The 15,120-nt window shown below is 51.6% G+C and overlaps 9 protein-coding genes across 9 annotated transcripts; 6 read left to right on the top strand and 3 right to left on the bottom strand.

Moving 5' to 3' along the window:
• Window positions 1–128: 128 nt before the first annotated feature.
• On the top strand, window positions 129–1,011 carry M436DRAFT_61247 (SNF7 family protein; the record flags this gene model as incomplete). The annotated part of the gene is made up of 5 exons (XM_013574836.1): window positions 129–134; window positions 204–253; window positions 308–533; window positions 585–842; window positions 889–1,011. The coding sequence occupies 5 exons, from the start codon at window positions 129–131 to the stop codon at window positions 1,009–1,011; spliced, it is 663 nt and encodes a 220-aa protein (XP_013430290.1).
• An 877-nt stretch (window positions 1,012–1,888) lies between these two features.
• On the top strand, window positions 1,889–3,550 carry M436DRAFT_70358 (serine/threonine protein phosphatase; the record flags this gene model as incomplete). The annotated part of the gene is made up of 3 exons (XM_013574931.1): window positions 1,889–1,923; window positions 1,990–3,070; window positions 3,125–3,550. 3 exons carry the CDS (start codon window positions 1,889–1,891, stop codon window positions 3,548–3,550), a joined length of 1,542 nt encoding a protein of 513 aa, XP_013430385.1.
• Window positions 3,551–4,139: 589 nt separating this feature from the next.
• M436DRAFT_39504 (uncharacterized protein) lies at window positions 4,140–4,553 on the top strand (the record flags this gene model as incomplete). The annotated part of the gene is made up of 2 exons (XM_013574559.1): window positions 4,140–4,466; window positions 4,518–4,553. Coding segments are annotated over 2 exons (363 nt in total), but the record flags the coding sequence as incomplete, so codon positions are not given.
• Window positions 4,554–4,842: 289 nt separating this feature from the next.
• Window positions 4,843–5,339, bottom strand: M436DRAFT_40004 (SOH1-domain-containing protein; the record flags this gene model as incomplete). Its single annotated transcript, XM_013574654.1, has 3 exons — window positions 4,843–4,981; window positions 5,039–5,172; window positions 5,289–5,339. The coding sequence occupies 3 exons, from the start codon at window positions 5,337–5,339 to the stop codon at window positions 4,843–4,845; spliced, it is 324 nt and encodes a 107-aa protein (XP_013430108.1).
• Window positions 5,340–6,100: 761 nt separating this feature from the next.
• M436DRAFT_70356 (Pal1-domain-containing protein) lies at window positions 6,101–7,948 on the top strand (the record flags this gene model as incomplete). Its single annotated transcript, XM_013574930.1, has 5 exons — window positions 6,101–6,128; window positions 6,256–6,425; window positions 6,613–6,649; window positions 6,702–7,085; window positions 7,149–7,948. The coding sequence occupies 5 exons, from the start codon at window positions 6,101–6,103 to the stop codon at window positions 7,946–7,948; spliced, it is 1,419 nt and encodes a 472-aa protein (XP_013430384.1).
• A 623-nt stretch (window positions 7,949–8,571) lies between these two features.
• On the top strand, window positions 8,572–9,771 carry M436DRAFT_39847 (uncharacterized protein; the record flags this gene model as incomplete). Its single annotated transcript, XM_013574625.1, has 3 exons — window positions 8,572–8,772; window positions 8,926–9,373; window positions 9,431–9,771. The coding sequence occupies 3 exons, from the start codon at window positions 8,572–8,574 to the stop codon at window positions 9,769–9,771; spliced, it is 990 nt and encodes a 329-aa protein (XP_013430079.1).
• Window positions 9,772–9,863: 92 nt separating this feature from the next.
• M436DRAFT_70354 (uncharacterized protein) lies at window positions 9,864–10,350 on the bottom strand (the record flags this gene model as incomplete). The annotated part of the gene is made up of 3 exons (XM_013574929.1): window positions 9,864–10,034; window positions 10,100–10,239; window positions 10,323–10,350. 3 exons carry the CDS (start codon window positions 10,348–10,350, stop codon window positions 9,864–9,866), a joined length of 339 nt encoding a protein of 112 aa, XP_013430383.1.
• A 319-nt stretch (window positions 10,351–10,669) lies between these two features.
• Window positions 10,670–11,230, top strand: M436DRAFT_27375 (uncharacterized protein; the record flags this gene model as incomplete). Its single annotated transcript, XM_013574509.1, has 1 exon — window positions 10,670–11,230. A coding segment is annotated over one exon (561 nt), but the record flags the coding sequence as incomplete, so codon positions are not given.
• Window positions 11,231–11,277: 47 nt separating this feature from the next.
• On the bottom strand, window positions 11,278–14,874 carry M436DRAFT_40613 (heavy metal translocatin; the record flags this gene model as incomplete). The annotated part of the gene is made up of 2 exons (XM_013574755.1): window positions 11,278–14,544; window positions 14,647–14,874. 2 exons carry the CDS (start codon window positions 14,872–14,874, stop codon window positions 11,278–11,280), a joined length of 3,495 nt encoding a protein of 1,164 aa, XP_013430209.1.
• Between the last annotated feature and the right edge of the window lie 246 nt (window positions 14,875–15,120).

Raw genomic sequence — 15,120 nt, 5'->3', positions numbered from 1 at the left:
GGGCACGGACACGGACTGCACGCCATTCATTGATTGTGGGGGAGATGCACCCGATGCCCACTCGACTGACATCAACCTTGTTGCCTAACCACCTGCAATCTCTCTTCTTCGCACAACCTTCGCCCGCCATGAATGTGAGCAATCCGCGCGCCCATGCTCGTTCCGACTTCCGTTCCAGTGACTGATGGTCTGTTCCTCTCTAGATCGTAGAATGGGCTTTCGGCAAGCGCATGACCCCAGCCGAGAGATTGAGGTGTGTTCTGACCATTCGTCTGTGTGTCCACCACCTACTGACGTCGCATTCCAGGAAACACCAAAGAGCATTAGAAAAGACCCAACGCGAACTCGATCGTGAGCGCACGAAGCTCGAGAACCAAGAGAAAAAGCTAGTTCAGGATATCAAGAAGAACGCGAAGAATGGCCAGATGGGCGCTGTCAAGATTCAGGCCAAGGACCTTGTCAGGACGCGACGATACATTCAAAAATTCTACCAGATGCGCACCCAGCTTCAAGCTATCTCACTGCGTATTCAAGTACGCCTGACCCGACTCTCCCATGCTGCCTTAGGCTAACCCCAGGTACAGACTGTGCGCAGCAACGAGCAGATGATGCAATCGATGAAGGGTGCCACCAAGCTTCTCGCCGGGATGAACAGACAGATGAACCTTCCAGCCCTCCAACGCATCGCCATGGAGTTCGAACGAGAAAACGACATCATGGATCAACGGCAGGAGATGATGGACGACGCTATTGACGATGTGACGGGCTTGGAAGATGAAGAGGAAGGCGAGGAGGTTGTCAACCAGGTCTTGGATGAGATTGGTGTCGACCTTGGTCAAGCTGTGAGTGTTTTTAGTGTCACGTCGATGCAATTGCTGACACAATCAGATGGGCGAGACCCCGACCGGCCTCCAAAGCACCGCAGTTGAGCAAGGCAAAGTCGCTCAGGCCATTGGTGGTGATCCTGGAGACGACGACCTTCAAGCCAGATTGAACAGCCTGAGACGATGAGACTTGGCAAAGAATGGCATTGGTTATATTTGTTTGCATGGCAAGCGTATGGCGTTCCGGGCAGTGATACCTGAGGCTTCGTCTCTACACAACGATAAGGCTGTCATTTATCTACGAAACTCTTCAAACTTAACTGCTGTCTACCTACCTATTCAATGAGGACAAGGAAGGTTGATGCACAAAGCATGCATAGCTTGCAATACGTGAATACGAACCTATGTTTGACCCAGCTCGCCCAATTGCGGGGAACCTGCTTGAGATTGATGACTTGATCCGCGTTCCCCAAACGCTAGGAAGGTGTGGCCAAACAGATTAAAGCGAAAGTGAGGGATTGGTGATTGTTGCTCTTCCAGCTGTCCAGAGAAAGGCCAGATGTCGTGTGTACAAAGTGAGCGGCAGTGAGCGGGTACCGACCTTGGAGTCTGGCAGTAACGTTCGGCGCCAAGCGCTCCTTCCAGAAGCGTCAGTGACATCAGACATCATCCGAAGAACCGCACCCACCCCCTCACGTTCTCCAATTGACAACCTAAGAATCTCCATCATCCCGACACGGTGCACCATAAGACCTACCTTTGAAACCAGTAAGTCTCGCAGTCCACCTTCACCGTCCGGAACCCCGCGCGGCGGCTTCCTGCCTCTTTCTCACCTCAAGCTGCATGTCGGCAGACCAAAGCATCCATATGCTTTGCCGGACACTTTGCTGATGCTGTGTTGCAGAACAAGGACCCATTACCCTTACTCTGTCTCACGCGCCTTTTCTTGCTTCTGAAGCATCCTACCCCAACCTTCGTGTGGCGCCAGTCACGTCCCCACTTTCAATCTGGCATCTGGCAAGAACCGCAGAAGCTTCTCCAGTCAGGGAGGCCTGCTGAACAGAATGTTTGGATCTTCGCCCAAGGAAGGCGAAACCCTGTCCAAGACCGCCGAACCAAGCTCCATACCTTCTGCCGAGCCTTCTTCCTTGGATGCGGGCACCAGTGCAGAGCGCAAAGATGTCAGTCCCTCGGGCAAGAGAAGAAGCAGTGGGTTTGCTGGCGCAAGAAATGTCTTCTCAAATGCCAAGCAGTCTTTGAAGGACCAGTTCCATAGCTCTTCTCCCGAAGCGCGCGAGAAACCGCAGACTCCCTTCCAGAAACTCGGTAGAACCGATCCTGCCTTGAGCGTTCCCCAGGGCGCCCTCAACAACTCGGCAGGAGAATCCGAGCCCGGCCCACGATCCACCTTCAGGGTTGGTGTCACTGAAGATAAGAACAAAAAGTGCCGAAGAACCATGGAAGACACACACGCCTATCTCTACAACTTCCTCTGCACTCCCGCTCCCGCTCTTGGCTCGGAAACAGCTCAGAAGAGTATAGCTTCCACCAACTCTTCCAACTCTCAGGATGTTGTCGAGACCGACAATGGCTACTTTGCTATCTTTGATGGACACGCTGGTAACTTTGCCGCCGACTGGTGCGGTAAGAAGATTCACTGCCTCCTTGAGGAGATCATCCGCAAGCATCCGAATACTCCTATTCCCGAACTTCTTGACATGACCTTCACCACTGCCGACCAGCAGCTGGAGAAGCTACCTCTGAAGAACAGCGGTTGCACCGCAATCACTGCTGTGCTTCGTTGGGAAGATAGAATACCCAACTCTCAGTCTGCCACTGGCTCCACTGCGATCGCCCCTGCTACCGCTGCCGCTATCAAGGGCAACCCGGATTCAACGCCGATCAGCGCTGATTCGACACAATCACCTGCAGCAAAGCTTCGTGAGGCAGCTTCGCGCCAACGCGTTCTCTACACTGCCAACGTTGGAGATGCCCGCATCGTTCTTTGCAGAAACGGCAAGGCTCTTCGTCTCTCTTACGATCACAAGGGTAGCGACGAGAACGAAGGCAAGAGAATTTCTGGTGCTGGAGGCCTCATTCTGAACAACCGCGTGAACGGTGTTCTGGCCGTTACTCGTGCTCTGGGTGACGCGTACATGAAAGACCTAATTACTGGTCATCCCTACACCACCGAGACGGTCATTCAACCCGATATCGACGAGTTCCTGATCCTGGCTTGTGATGGCGTAAGTTCTTCCCAAACTCTTGATCACGAATCCGAATGCTAACGAGCGAAACAGTTGTGGGATGTTTGCTCAGATCAAGAGGCAGTAGATCTCGTCCGCAACATAAAGGACCCTCAAGCTGCGTCTAAGGCCCTTGTCGAATACGCACTGAACCGCTTCTCAACGGACAATCTGACCATCATGATCGTCCGCTTCGACAACCAGGCGTTGCAGCAGACAGTAGAACGCAAGGTGGAACCCATCGGTGTCGATGGCGATCCGGCCGCGCAGAAAGGAGGTGTGAGCGAAGCCGATGCCATCATCGCCGAGCAACGCCAGAAGCTGGAAGAGAGCGGCGAGCTTCTCGACCGCGTGCCTAGCGATATCAACGAAGAGGAAGAGAAAGTGGGCCCAGCACCAGAGCTCAACATCGAAGCAGTCGAAGCCGCACGCAAGGACCGCAAGCCCCAGTCGTCCACCGACGAAGTCTCCCGCGCATAACAGTCTTGGAAGTTGGTAACAGATTTCGGCCCTGGGAACAGATAGACATTTGGGATGTAGCTTAATAGACGCAGCATCTTCTTCAAAAGCCTTAATGTCGCCCGTCTGAAAAAGGCATGCTGGTCATGGTGGGTAGGTGGGCAGGAAGGCAGGATGGCGTACAGGTCGGAAGCGTGGATGTGTTTGACTGCGCGTGCATGAGAAGAAAAGGCAACGAGCAGTTCACAAGGTAGTGAGGGTATTTAATCTCTTCGAAGTGCGTCCGAAAACCAGTATTCCGTCATTCTGTTCACGCATCTAGATAGTAGTCTCGTTTCCTTTGAGATATGCCTATAAGAAATGCCTCGGCATAGCGGAAAGCGGACTTGGCGGCATTTGTTCTTTGAACTTTTGTACCTTGCGCCAGCCTCGATCTTTCCGACTAGTGAACATTCTTCTACTCGACAACTTTCGGGCAGTGTTGTTCAGTCTCTTCACTCTTATCTGCCAAATCCTCCAAGTCGTATTTCGCACAGTGCGCGATCTCTCAAAATGCTCCTCTGTAACCGACTGTCTCCAACAACTCTCTCTAGGGAAGTGCTAACTTCGACAATCAGTCTGCCCGAGTTGCTCGAACCTCTTGACCATCACACCTATTCCTGCGGACCACCTTCCTCTCAACGAGCAGCACTTTGCAAACGTCAATCGATTCGAATGTCGAACATGTCCCTATCAAATGATCCTCGACAAGCGCTACTTTGAGCGCAAGATGATGAAGAGCAAGGAAGTTGAAGACGTGCTTGGTGGCGCCGACAGCTGGAAGAACGTCGATAAGACAGAGGTCAACTGCAGGGAAGAGAAGTGCGACAATCGCGAGGCATACTTCAGACAAGTCCAGATCAGAAGTGCTGATGAGCCCATGACCACATTCTACAAGGTATTGTTGGCGCTATTGTACCGTACGCTACATTCGCTGACTCCAAGATAGTGTACGAAGTGTGCCTCTGAGTGGCGTGAGAACTGAAGTTCCCATCTTCCAAGACAGGCCGCGCAATCATCTGTGCAGCTCCATGCAGCATAATTCCTCTTTAGCGATCTTTCAGCGCGGCGTTTGTGGATACAGGCTCGGCATCAACATGTCAGGCCTTGGCTGGTATCAAAACAGATATACCCAGGTAGATACCCTTTGAATCAGGAGTTCATGTGCTCCGACAAGAAAGGGAAAGTAAAGTCCGTTGGATTGTGGGTATCATGGCTATCGTTGGAAAACAAGAACGAGATGGAAGCGTGCCGTTGAAGGCGCCGTTTCTCTATCAGTCGCGGTGGAGACCATCAGTGCTGGCTTGAAGACCCTCCTCTGCCATCCTGGCCACAGTCTCGGGGATCAGAATATCCTTTCTGAATCTGTCCTGCTGAAGAAGCTCAAGTGCTCGTATGGTAGGACCCGGGTAGCTGGAACGAAAAGAATGAATACGAGTCACGTGGCGAGGTCGAAAAAGGTAGACTTACGACAGATATTTGATGTATTTTGGCTCTGCAAAGTACTGGAGGTAGGAGAGGTATGCAATGAACTCTGGATCGTCCAGCAGCTTCTGGGTTGCCAGGTGGTTGAGATAGAGAGGGTTGGACAAGCACTGGACGAACTGCAGACGGGCCGTCAACGATGAGAAGGGTGATCCAAATCAGACATGCTGGCACGCCACGATTTCTGGCCAATGGCGTGGGTTTGGGCAACGACGACTCATCATTTCAGACTTACCTCGAGCTCAAGTTCGAAGCGAGTATAGCCACCGTAATTTGCGTCGGCCATGTTGTGAAGCGTCACGCGCACGGCGCAGCTGACTGGATGTTTGCGAAAGAGCGGTACTTGCGGAAAATGCAGTGCCCCGCCAGAGAAGGCGTCCGCTCTCGGCAAGTTTTCAGAAAGCGTGGGTCTAATTCAAGTGCTTGTTAGGTTAGAGTTTCCAGCCCCCTATGCGGACTCAGCGCAGCGATGATGCGTGCCGGGCGCTTCTCGATCGATAGGGGAAGCACAATCGATAGATAGCAATGCAAAGACAGCAGCAGTGTGTGCAGGACAGTTGAACAGGCACAGCTGGTGGGTGAAAGTGCGAGTTGTTTAGCCAACGGCAGTTTATCGAAAAGAATACGAAGAGGGCGGTGATCAACAGGAGCGCCAATGCGGAGTACAGGCAATAAGCGCAGCCTCCCAAGAGAGCAGAGAGACCCTGTGGCTCGGGGCCCCCCCTCTCATCTTAGTAAACACCCTAGGTCCAGAGGAGGCTCCCTCTCAGCTCGTACTCTTTTCCTGTCAACCCTCATCACCAGCATCTCTCCTGTCCCCCAGCAGTTACTAGTCCACAGTGCGTCGCATTACCAGCTCTGCACAAACCGCTCCGGCCCTGGACACGGCACCACCACAGCAGCGCCCGACTCTGTCATTTGGCCCAAACAACAGCGTCGATCACATTCCTCATTCTTGGGCTCGCTTACATAGCACTCTGCATCTTCTCGACAAGTTACAACGCCTACGTCTCCCCCTTGATCCATCTTCGTTCGACCCGAGCAATCATGTCGCTCGCTCCCGCGGCTATGCCTGGTGAGCGCCCCTTGTTGCTGCGTTTCAACCCTGTTTCAATATCAAAATATCCCGTCACTACGCCCTACCATTGCCCGTCGTCGTTATCTTGCTGTGTCTTTGCTGATGTCGCATCCCATTCAACCAGGCCAACGCGCTCCTTCTCCCGGCGCTGCCAACTTTGCTTCCAACAACCCCTTCCGCCGTGCTGCTTCTCCTCTACCTTCGCCCGAGCACAGAATGTCCAACAACCCATTTCTCGACCCTCCGGCCCCGCAGCGACAGGCACCTTCCAACTCTTTCACTGAGGACATTTTTGTACGTCTCGACTGCTATCCGCTCCTAGCCCAGCCAGCAATCAGCCCTCCAGCTTCACTTATGTCGCACAAATCCCAAACACAGCATCTACGAATTTTCTCTCATGTCCCATGCTCGCATTCAAAACGACTCGTCCTGGTCGACTCGCATTTCTTCACTGGAAACAACGACTAACTGTGCATCACAGAAGGATTTGTCATTGCTCGACAAGCCCAGCTCAGGAGGTAAATGCGGATCGCCCATCACATGCCAAACTTCAGCTAATATTCTTATCAGCTACCCCTGCACCTCGCAGCAATGGTGTTCCCCGAACAGGCACTATGCCATCCCAGCACCGACCCGCACGCTCACAAGAGGATGAATCTCGCCGACGCGGCCCCGCTCCTCCGCGGGGTCCACCACGCCCTCCAAGGGAGAACGGTCTAGAAATTATTGCTGGCGCGTCCAAAGTCGAAAGTAGACGCCCTCGTCGCAATTCGGAATCATCAATCCTGGATACCAGAGAGGAAGACAGAAAGAGGAGAGAGCGTCGCAAGGAGCGCGAAGAACGTCGCGAAAGGGAGGGACGAACCAAGGATGGAAAATCCAAGCCTACCAGGAAGCCCCAGGGACTTGACCTGATTGACAAGCTTGATGTCACAGGCATTTACGGCCAAGGACGTGAGTGCCATTTGGGGTCTTGAGCTTCACTCTCACACTTCGAAACTAACATGAGCTCTGCAGTTTTCCACCACGACGGACCTTTCGATGCATGCAACCCCCATCGCAACCGTAAAAAGGATGTTCGTGCCCCTATGCAAGCATTCCCCGCAGATTCGGCCAACAACGCCCTGGGAGGATCCGGACCTTTGAACAAGAACATCGATCTCGACAGGTTTCATGGACGTGGCGACGATGCATTCAACGATTACTCCCAGTCTCGTGTCCAACCACCTGCTAAGCAAGTGCAATCCTTCAACCCTACCGATCGCGTCGAACAGATTCACACCTCGGAGTCAGTTGGCTTGGGCACCTCAACTTTCCTCGAGGGTGCTCCAGCTTCGAGAAAGGACCTTCAACGCCGAGAATCCGAAACCGAGACTTCTGCTTTCCCGGGAGGCGGCCTGACCCGCAAGAAGTCACTGGCCGTACGTCTGAGAGGACTCTCGCAGAACCGCACCGTGACTTCGCCCGACGGAAACTATGGCGCCATGTCACCAAACAGCCCTGGTCAAGTGCAGAGTGCAGGTGGTAGAAACCGTATTGCAGCAACCAGCAAGGAGAGCAACCCCTTCTTTTCCGACTATAACGATGCCTATGAGAAGAAGGGCGCAACCATCCGTTACGCTGAAGAGACCAAGGGTAGCCGAACCAGAGCACCAAGCTCGCCTCCCCGAAACGGTCTCACTAGAAGTATCACCGCAGACAGTGTACCAACTGCTTCGAACGACATGCCCGAGAAGAGTAGCGGAGGCGGGTTCCTCAACCGCATGAAGAGTTTGAAGGGTGGGCGCAGAGCTAGACCCGAGAGAAGAGGGTCTTGATGTGATCGAAGAGATTGTCATTGTTCTATCTTGGATACCAGCAGTTTCTCTCAACTTACGCTATCATACGTTTGGAGCAGAATTATGCCAGGCCCAAATCTCCGGGACATGTTTCTTTGTTCTTTTTTTTCCCCTTTTCTTCTTTCATCTCATTATCGACAGCCATCCGATACCAAACTCAGCTGGTCGAGAGTTTTTCACTCCTACATTTCTCTTTTCTGTATGCGAAGCTGGACACGGGAATGAAAATGCAACCTACGAGGTTGTCTTTCCTGGAAAAAAGTCTTCATGGGTTTATTATGGGTATGGAAGGGGGGAATGATGGATAGAGGCGTTATTCGGGATTATGCTTTTCTTCTTTTTTCTTTTTGACGAGAGAGAAAATAAACAAAGCCAGCAAATAACAAAGTCTTCATTTTACAATGAAATGAACACTGAAACCGTGCTATCTGCAGAGTGTGGTGAGATCGAGATGCTTGGTCGATAGCAATCTTGTGCAGTGTGGTCAAACAGTTTCACCTCTGAATCTTTGAATCTCTCAAACATCACAACTTCCATCTCCAAAGGCAACCAACCAACACATAACTCGGCAGATCAAACCTAATCGTGCCACACGACTAAGAATGGCAGCGAAACCAGTGCTGGCATCCGATCTGATCACGACGGACTCGATAGGTCTATTTGAGGAAAGAGCGAGGAAACGACCGCGAGTGGGTACTCAATGCTGCGCTTCGGTGGATGATGCGTTGAGTGGGGGATTGGTCTATGGCCAAGATGGCATTTACAACATCAGCGGAGCCACTGGCAGTCGAGCAGCTGAAACGGTAGGTGAATTTCCACGTATCTGCATCATATTCCATCCCAAACAACTCTCTGCAAGAGCAAAGAGGTCTGGAGAGCACCAGGGTCACCCTTCACTGATTTGCACATTTACACCATCACTTCCAACATCAAAAGCTAACACCAGTCCCCATCAGATATCACTTCAAATGCTCATCACACATCTGCTCACCGCGTATTCACACACCGCCACTCTGATCGATGCGTCAGGCAACTTTGACGTGCTGTCACTGTACCGCGGTCTCCTCAGCCGTCTGTCAACCACAAACACCAATCATGAAGACAACATCAAAACCGCAACTAGCATACTCGACAGAGTGAACATCATGCGAGTGTTCGACTTTGAAGGTGTAGTGGAGGGACTGAATGAATTAATCGATAGCATTGAACGAAAGCAAATCCCAAAGAATACGATTAGGGATAGTCAAGAAGAGGCAGAAGAAGAAGAAGTGTTGATTTTGCCGGAAGAGGAAGCAAGACAGGAGAAGGAGAAACAGCAAGAGGAGAAGCCGGCAGCAGGTATGGTTTTGATTAATAATCTGAGTCAGGTGCTGGGACTTTTGCTCAAGGATAATTATGCACGAGGTGTGTGATCCTATACATTGATGAATGACAAGAGAGAGGCTTACAGGAGAATCACAGGGCAAGCTACCATGACATCGCTGATTCAGAGATTGAGGAATATGGCTCAAGAACACAATCTTTGTGTTGTTCTATTGAGCTGGAGTGTCTCGTATGGAAGCGACCAAGAGCGCGTCTCTATCTTCGAAAGCGTCAAAGCAAGACCAGGGCTGGGAAAGTCATTGGGTTACCTGGTGGATACGCAACTCCTCATCGATGCTATACCCAGAAAAGCACGATCAAAGAGTGGAGATACGGTCAATGTCATCGAAGTCATACACAGCGGAGGAAACCACCAAGCAGGGAAATTCGGCGTCTTTGATGTCACTGCCGATGCAGAGATCAAGTCTGTATCATTCTGAAAGCTTTGGCAACAAAACAGACTGCGAATGTTATGAACAAAAAAAAAGGAAGAAGAATCGACATTTGCGAGTGGTATAGTAGGTAGAGTTGATCAGTTTGTCTTGACGTGAGGGAGCAGAGCAGCGGCCTTCATGTCCTTTTCGTGCAGATCGCCCTCGATGAGACCCAGACTCCTTATTTGACCGGCTGAAGGGGCGTCGTCTCTGGGGTTTGCGGCGAGGTGCTTGCGGTATGCGGATTGGAGGGCGTGGACACGGGCAGCCTGTTGTCGGGCTTCTGTTAGAGAGAGAGGGCTCTGTGTGGTGTGGTGACGGAGGGATGCAGTACTTCTTTGCGGTGGTGTAGGCACTCGTAGTAGTCCTCGAGCATGGGAGCGCACTTTTTCTTGCCCGAACCGTCCTCGGAGTTTGTGTTGACGACGTAGCAGGCGAGCATCTCCTGCCAGAAGGGAAAGCAGCGGCCGGGGCCTGTGTGTCGTTGGAAGTCGTCTTGTCAGCGATTGTTGCTCTCCGATTGCTTGATGAGTCGTGTTGAGGGCAATGTTACATACCTCCAGTCAAGCCGTAACCAGACGACATGTTGTGAATGTGTGAGAATGTGATGTATCAGAGCGTCGACGCGACCAACAACTGCTTGACTTGCGACTGCCCGCGCGGGTCGCTGACCACCGACTGACGGTTGCGGGTGCCAAGCCCAGACTGCCAACGGAGCGGAGTGCAGCGGAACTTCTCGTTCTCCACATCCGAGGCATCGCTGTCACGTACCAGATCGTCTCGTCTCGAGCTTGCATCATCTGCCACCCATCACACCAAAACACAAAAAAAATAAAAAATGTCGCAGTCCGTCAGTCCAAAGGGCAATAAACTCGCAAACGCACAATACGCAACCTACCAACCACACGATATTCCTTATTCAGCACACTACGAAAACGCACTGTATCATATCCTCGAATACCCACCCCGCTCGCGCGACGCCATCTTTGTGATCCCAGACCACTCCAACGAACAGCCCATCCAAGCCGTCTCCGTGCGCGCAAGAGATATAGATCCAAAGTCGCTCCCGCAACTCACTCTGAAGAACCTTCCACTCTCCATCCACGATCCGCGGCGCGTGTTCACGAGTCCCGTACCCGGCATCAGATTGACGCATCCCGGTGGTTACCTAGAAGGCGGTCCTGGCCCTTCACCAGAAGATCAGAGAAAATGGGCAAGAGACTTTTTGGAGCAAGAGAATGTTGTGAATGAGGAGGCGCTGGGTACGGTTGTGCAGCAACACATGCAGCAAAACATGATTTTGGCCAAAGAACGCATGCGCGCTCGTTACCATGCTCTACAGCAAAACGAGAGGCTCCAAAAGGAAATAAAGACACTGATGGATCAGAGGGAGATGGAAGTCAAGATTGAAACACGCATGCAGGAAGACGCAAAGAAAAGAAGAGAGAATCGCGAACACAAGAGGAAAATGCCTGCTGTGTGATTGAGAAACTCAACTACGCTACACTCTGACTAAATCTTGGTTGCTCTGAAGCCCACAAATGGAATCTTGGTGCGCAGTAACAGACTGCTCGATACCACAGACACCGAACTCAGCGCCATGGCCAAGCTGGCCCACACTGGATCCAGCCGGACGTGCTTGCCTCCGCTGGTTCTTATGACATACAACGCTCCTGCTGCAACGGGCAGTGCAATCAGATTGTACACCAACGCCCACGCAAAGTTGAGCACAACTCGACGAAACACCACGCGCGACAGCTCCAAAAGCCTGACCAGAGCGTGCAAGTCGGATGTCACGAGCACAAACGAAGCTGTCGACAAGGCTACATCAGACCCGGACCCGATTGCGATGCTCACGTCCGCCGTCGCCAAAGCTGGAGAATCGTTGATGCCATCGCCGCACATGGCTACCGTAGCCCTATGTTTGCGCGACCCGATCAATCCTCGCGACTTTCGCGGTGCAAGCGTCTGCTGCAAATACTTGATCTTATCTGCTTTTTGCTCTGGCAAAACTCCAGCGAAGATGTTGGAGGCGGGTATGCCTACTGCTGCTCCCACGCTGTTCGCTGTGGTTGCATTATCGCCTGAGATCATAAAGACCTCGAGGCCTTGCTTTTGCAGCCATTTGACAACTGTGGCTGCTTCTGGCCGCAGTGGATCCGCGATTGCAAAGGCTGCTTGTAATGTGAAAGCTGTTGTTGGTGATGGAGAGACTGATAGAAGAGCAATAGACTTGCCCTGCTGTTTCCAACTTTCGATCAGATCTGTGCTTTCCGAGTCGAGATGTACGTTGAAATCTGCCATCAGTGCTTCGTTGCCAATGATGGCTGTGATGTGTGTCTCTGAGCCTGTGTTGAAGGTTCCTTTGAGTCCTTGGCCAGGCACTTCCTCAACGTTGGCAGCTTGAATGGTTTCGCCATCGGAAACTCGAGCTTTGCTGTACTCGACAACAGCTCTGGCGACCGGGTGACTGCTGTTCTCCTCGAGTACCCTTGCCATCATGAAAGCCCTTCTCTTGTCGCCAAGGATCTTGCAATCAGCAACAGCCGGTTCCTTTCCTTCTGTCAACGTGCCCGTCTTGTCAAAAACAACGCAATCAAGCATCGACGCCTCCTGAAAAGCCTCTCCACCACCCTTGACAAGAACACCATGTTTAGCGGCCAATCCACCGCCCACGAACAACGCAGTCGGAGCAGCGAGACCGATTCCACAAGGACACGCCACCACAAATACCGCTATCGAGAATTGCAGCGACCAAAATGGCCATCCGCCAATGTCTGTATCCAGATACGACGAAGGCAAAGCCCCAGAAAGACCCAACGAGAGCCAGATCAACCAAGTAAGGATCCCCAGAAACACAATCAGCGGCACAAAGCGCGAGGTCAAGATATCAGCCACACGTTCCACGGGCGCGCGTTTGGTTTGTCCCTCGCGAACGACCTTGATGATTTGATCTAGCATTGAGGTTCCCGAGATGGAAGTCAAGCGTATATCGATGGGAGCTCCTTTGTTGATTGTGCCGGAAAAGACCTCATCGCCGGGTTGTTTGGCAACGAGTCTGGATTCTCCTGTCAGACTTGCTTCGTCGAATTTTGTGGTTCCGGAGATGATGGTGCCGTCGAAGGGCGGAGAACTGCCCTGAAGCACTCGCACTACATCGCCTACCTCGAGCAGCTCTGTTGGTGTTTTATCTAGAGTTGGAGATGCGTTGTTAGAAGAGGAGACCAAGAGAGCGGTATCAGGTCTGAGAGACCCTAAAGCAGAAACAGCGTCTCCGGTCTTTGCTTTTGTCCATGCTTCCATACCTCTGCCACCCAACAAGAACAATGTCAAGAACACCACAGAGTCAAAGTAATAAGCTTGTCCCTGTCCCATGCTCTTGTCACTAGTAGTATTAGCATTGATACCAAGAGCAGCAATAGAAGCAAAATACGCAACCGAAGTTCCCAGACTAATCAACATATTCATATTGCCGAATCTGAGTAATCGATGACTGAGAGGCGTGCGTGACGAAGGCTTCCACATGAGGTATATACCCTGCAAACTCCTGATGTGGAAAATGTCGGCGGCGAAAAAGTAGATGATGCTTCCTAGGATGAACAAAGCCCAGTCTGCTCTGCTGACGCTACCTGTCCAGATGTGTTGCATCAAGTACTTGCGACCCGTGTTTTCGTGCTTGACGAGAGTCATGTACACGATGCCGATTACAAAGGTTGGAATGGCAGTGACTAGACACAGCAGGAAGCGGAGAAGGATTTTTCTGCGTTCGGCGGCGTGGATTTCTCTTGATCGTTGTTCGATGGTTGGAGGATTAAAGATCGAGGCTCGGACTTGTGTGTCTAATCCATTGATGGTGTTGAGGATGTGTCGAAGTGTGAGAGTCGGTGGTTGAGGTTGATAGCTGAGTCGAAGTAGTGGATCATTTATACTGCACTCTTCGTCGACCTTGACTTTGTCGCCAAAGTTGTCGGAGAGAGCTTGGAGGATGCGAGATGGACAGTGGTGACAGTACATTCCTGTCATGCGCAAAACGACTGTCCTTTTTAGAGTCTGTTCCTCGACGCCATCAATGCTGTTGACTTCGTCGGCCGAAGCGTCGAACCCTAGGTTCTCGATTATGGTAACGATATCCTTGACGCCTTCCTTGATCCCTTTAAATACCACCGTGGCACTATTGGAGATCAGATTGACTTGAGCGCTGTCGACCCACTCCGGCTGTTCAAGCCCAGCAGTTAGAGATCGTACGCAAGCAGTACAAGTCATGCCTGTGACAGAAAATGTTGCTTTCCATGTTTGCTCGTGGGCAATCTTCTTGATATTCAGACTCTCCAAGTCGCTCAAGGACACATCGTATCCAGCATCATCGATTGACTCTGAGATGGTTTTCTCGTTACCTTGACCTGAGAAGACGACTGTAGCCGAGTTGCTGAGTAGGTTGACATTCACATCCTGTACAAAGGAATGCCGAGAGACAGCCTGGGAGATAGCGGTAACGCAGGCACTACACGTCATCCCTTCAATCGAGAAAGTAGCACGAAAGAGCTCCGGCATGGAAGGTACCACAGCCTCAAGCTCGTCCCTACCACCCTCGTCCTCAGAAGAAACAGCACCACCTTTCTCGACATCAGAAGCATCAACAAAGGGCTGTACTTTCTGCATCAGCGCTTCCTGAGAACCACAGCTCTGCAACAACTCATCTCGACACTGAACACACTGTTCCACATGTCTTTTTCTCTTTTTGCTCTTCTCCGCCTCTGTATCCTTGTCCTTCCATGCAGTCTTCCATCTCTGCACAGCTTGCTCCAAACCCCAGTCTTGATTGATGCCAGTATCCTCGGGTTGCGAAGATTTGAGAGAAGCAGGCTCCCGGTTCGCTTGTACAACACTGTAGACTTCAAAGCCTGCTTTTTCGAGGTTTGAAGAGATGGCGGTATGGGAGATGGATGGAGCGTGGCGGATTGTGATTGAGTGGTGGATTATCGAGTGAGAAATCGAAGATGGTTGGATACACAAATCTTCGAGACAAAATTGGATGCTTGTGATGCATGAAGGGCAGTGTAGATTGGATATGAAGAGTGTAGTGGTTGTTATTGTTGGTGTTGCGACCATCTCGTAACTTGGGTGCAGCTCCATCATGGGGAGTCCGATGGCAGAAGATTGAATTGAGAAGAGAAGCGATATGTTATTGAATTTACCTGGATCATGGGAAGGGGTCTATCTTATCAAATGATGAATTCAACTCCAGTTGCGCCATGTCATGGTTCTCCCGCACAAAACGCGCAACACGATGGAGGAACGCACAAAGAGCGCAGAGGCAAATCTCGGGAATAACGGTTAGTCATCCATGCACACGAA

The sequence above is a fragment of the Aureobasidium namibiae genome (assembly GCF_000721765.1).
Source record: "Aureobasidium namibiae CBS 147.97 unplaced genomic scaffold scaffold_3, whole genome shotgun sequence".
Taxonomy (NCBI): domain Eukaryota; kingdom Fungi; phylum Ascomycota; class Dothideomycetes; order Dothideales; family Saccotheciaceae; genus Aureobasidium; species Aureobasidium namibiae.
This window is presented reverse-complemented; position numbering and strand designations above follow the sequence as displayed.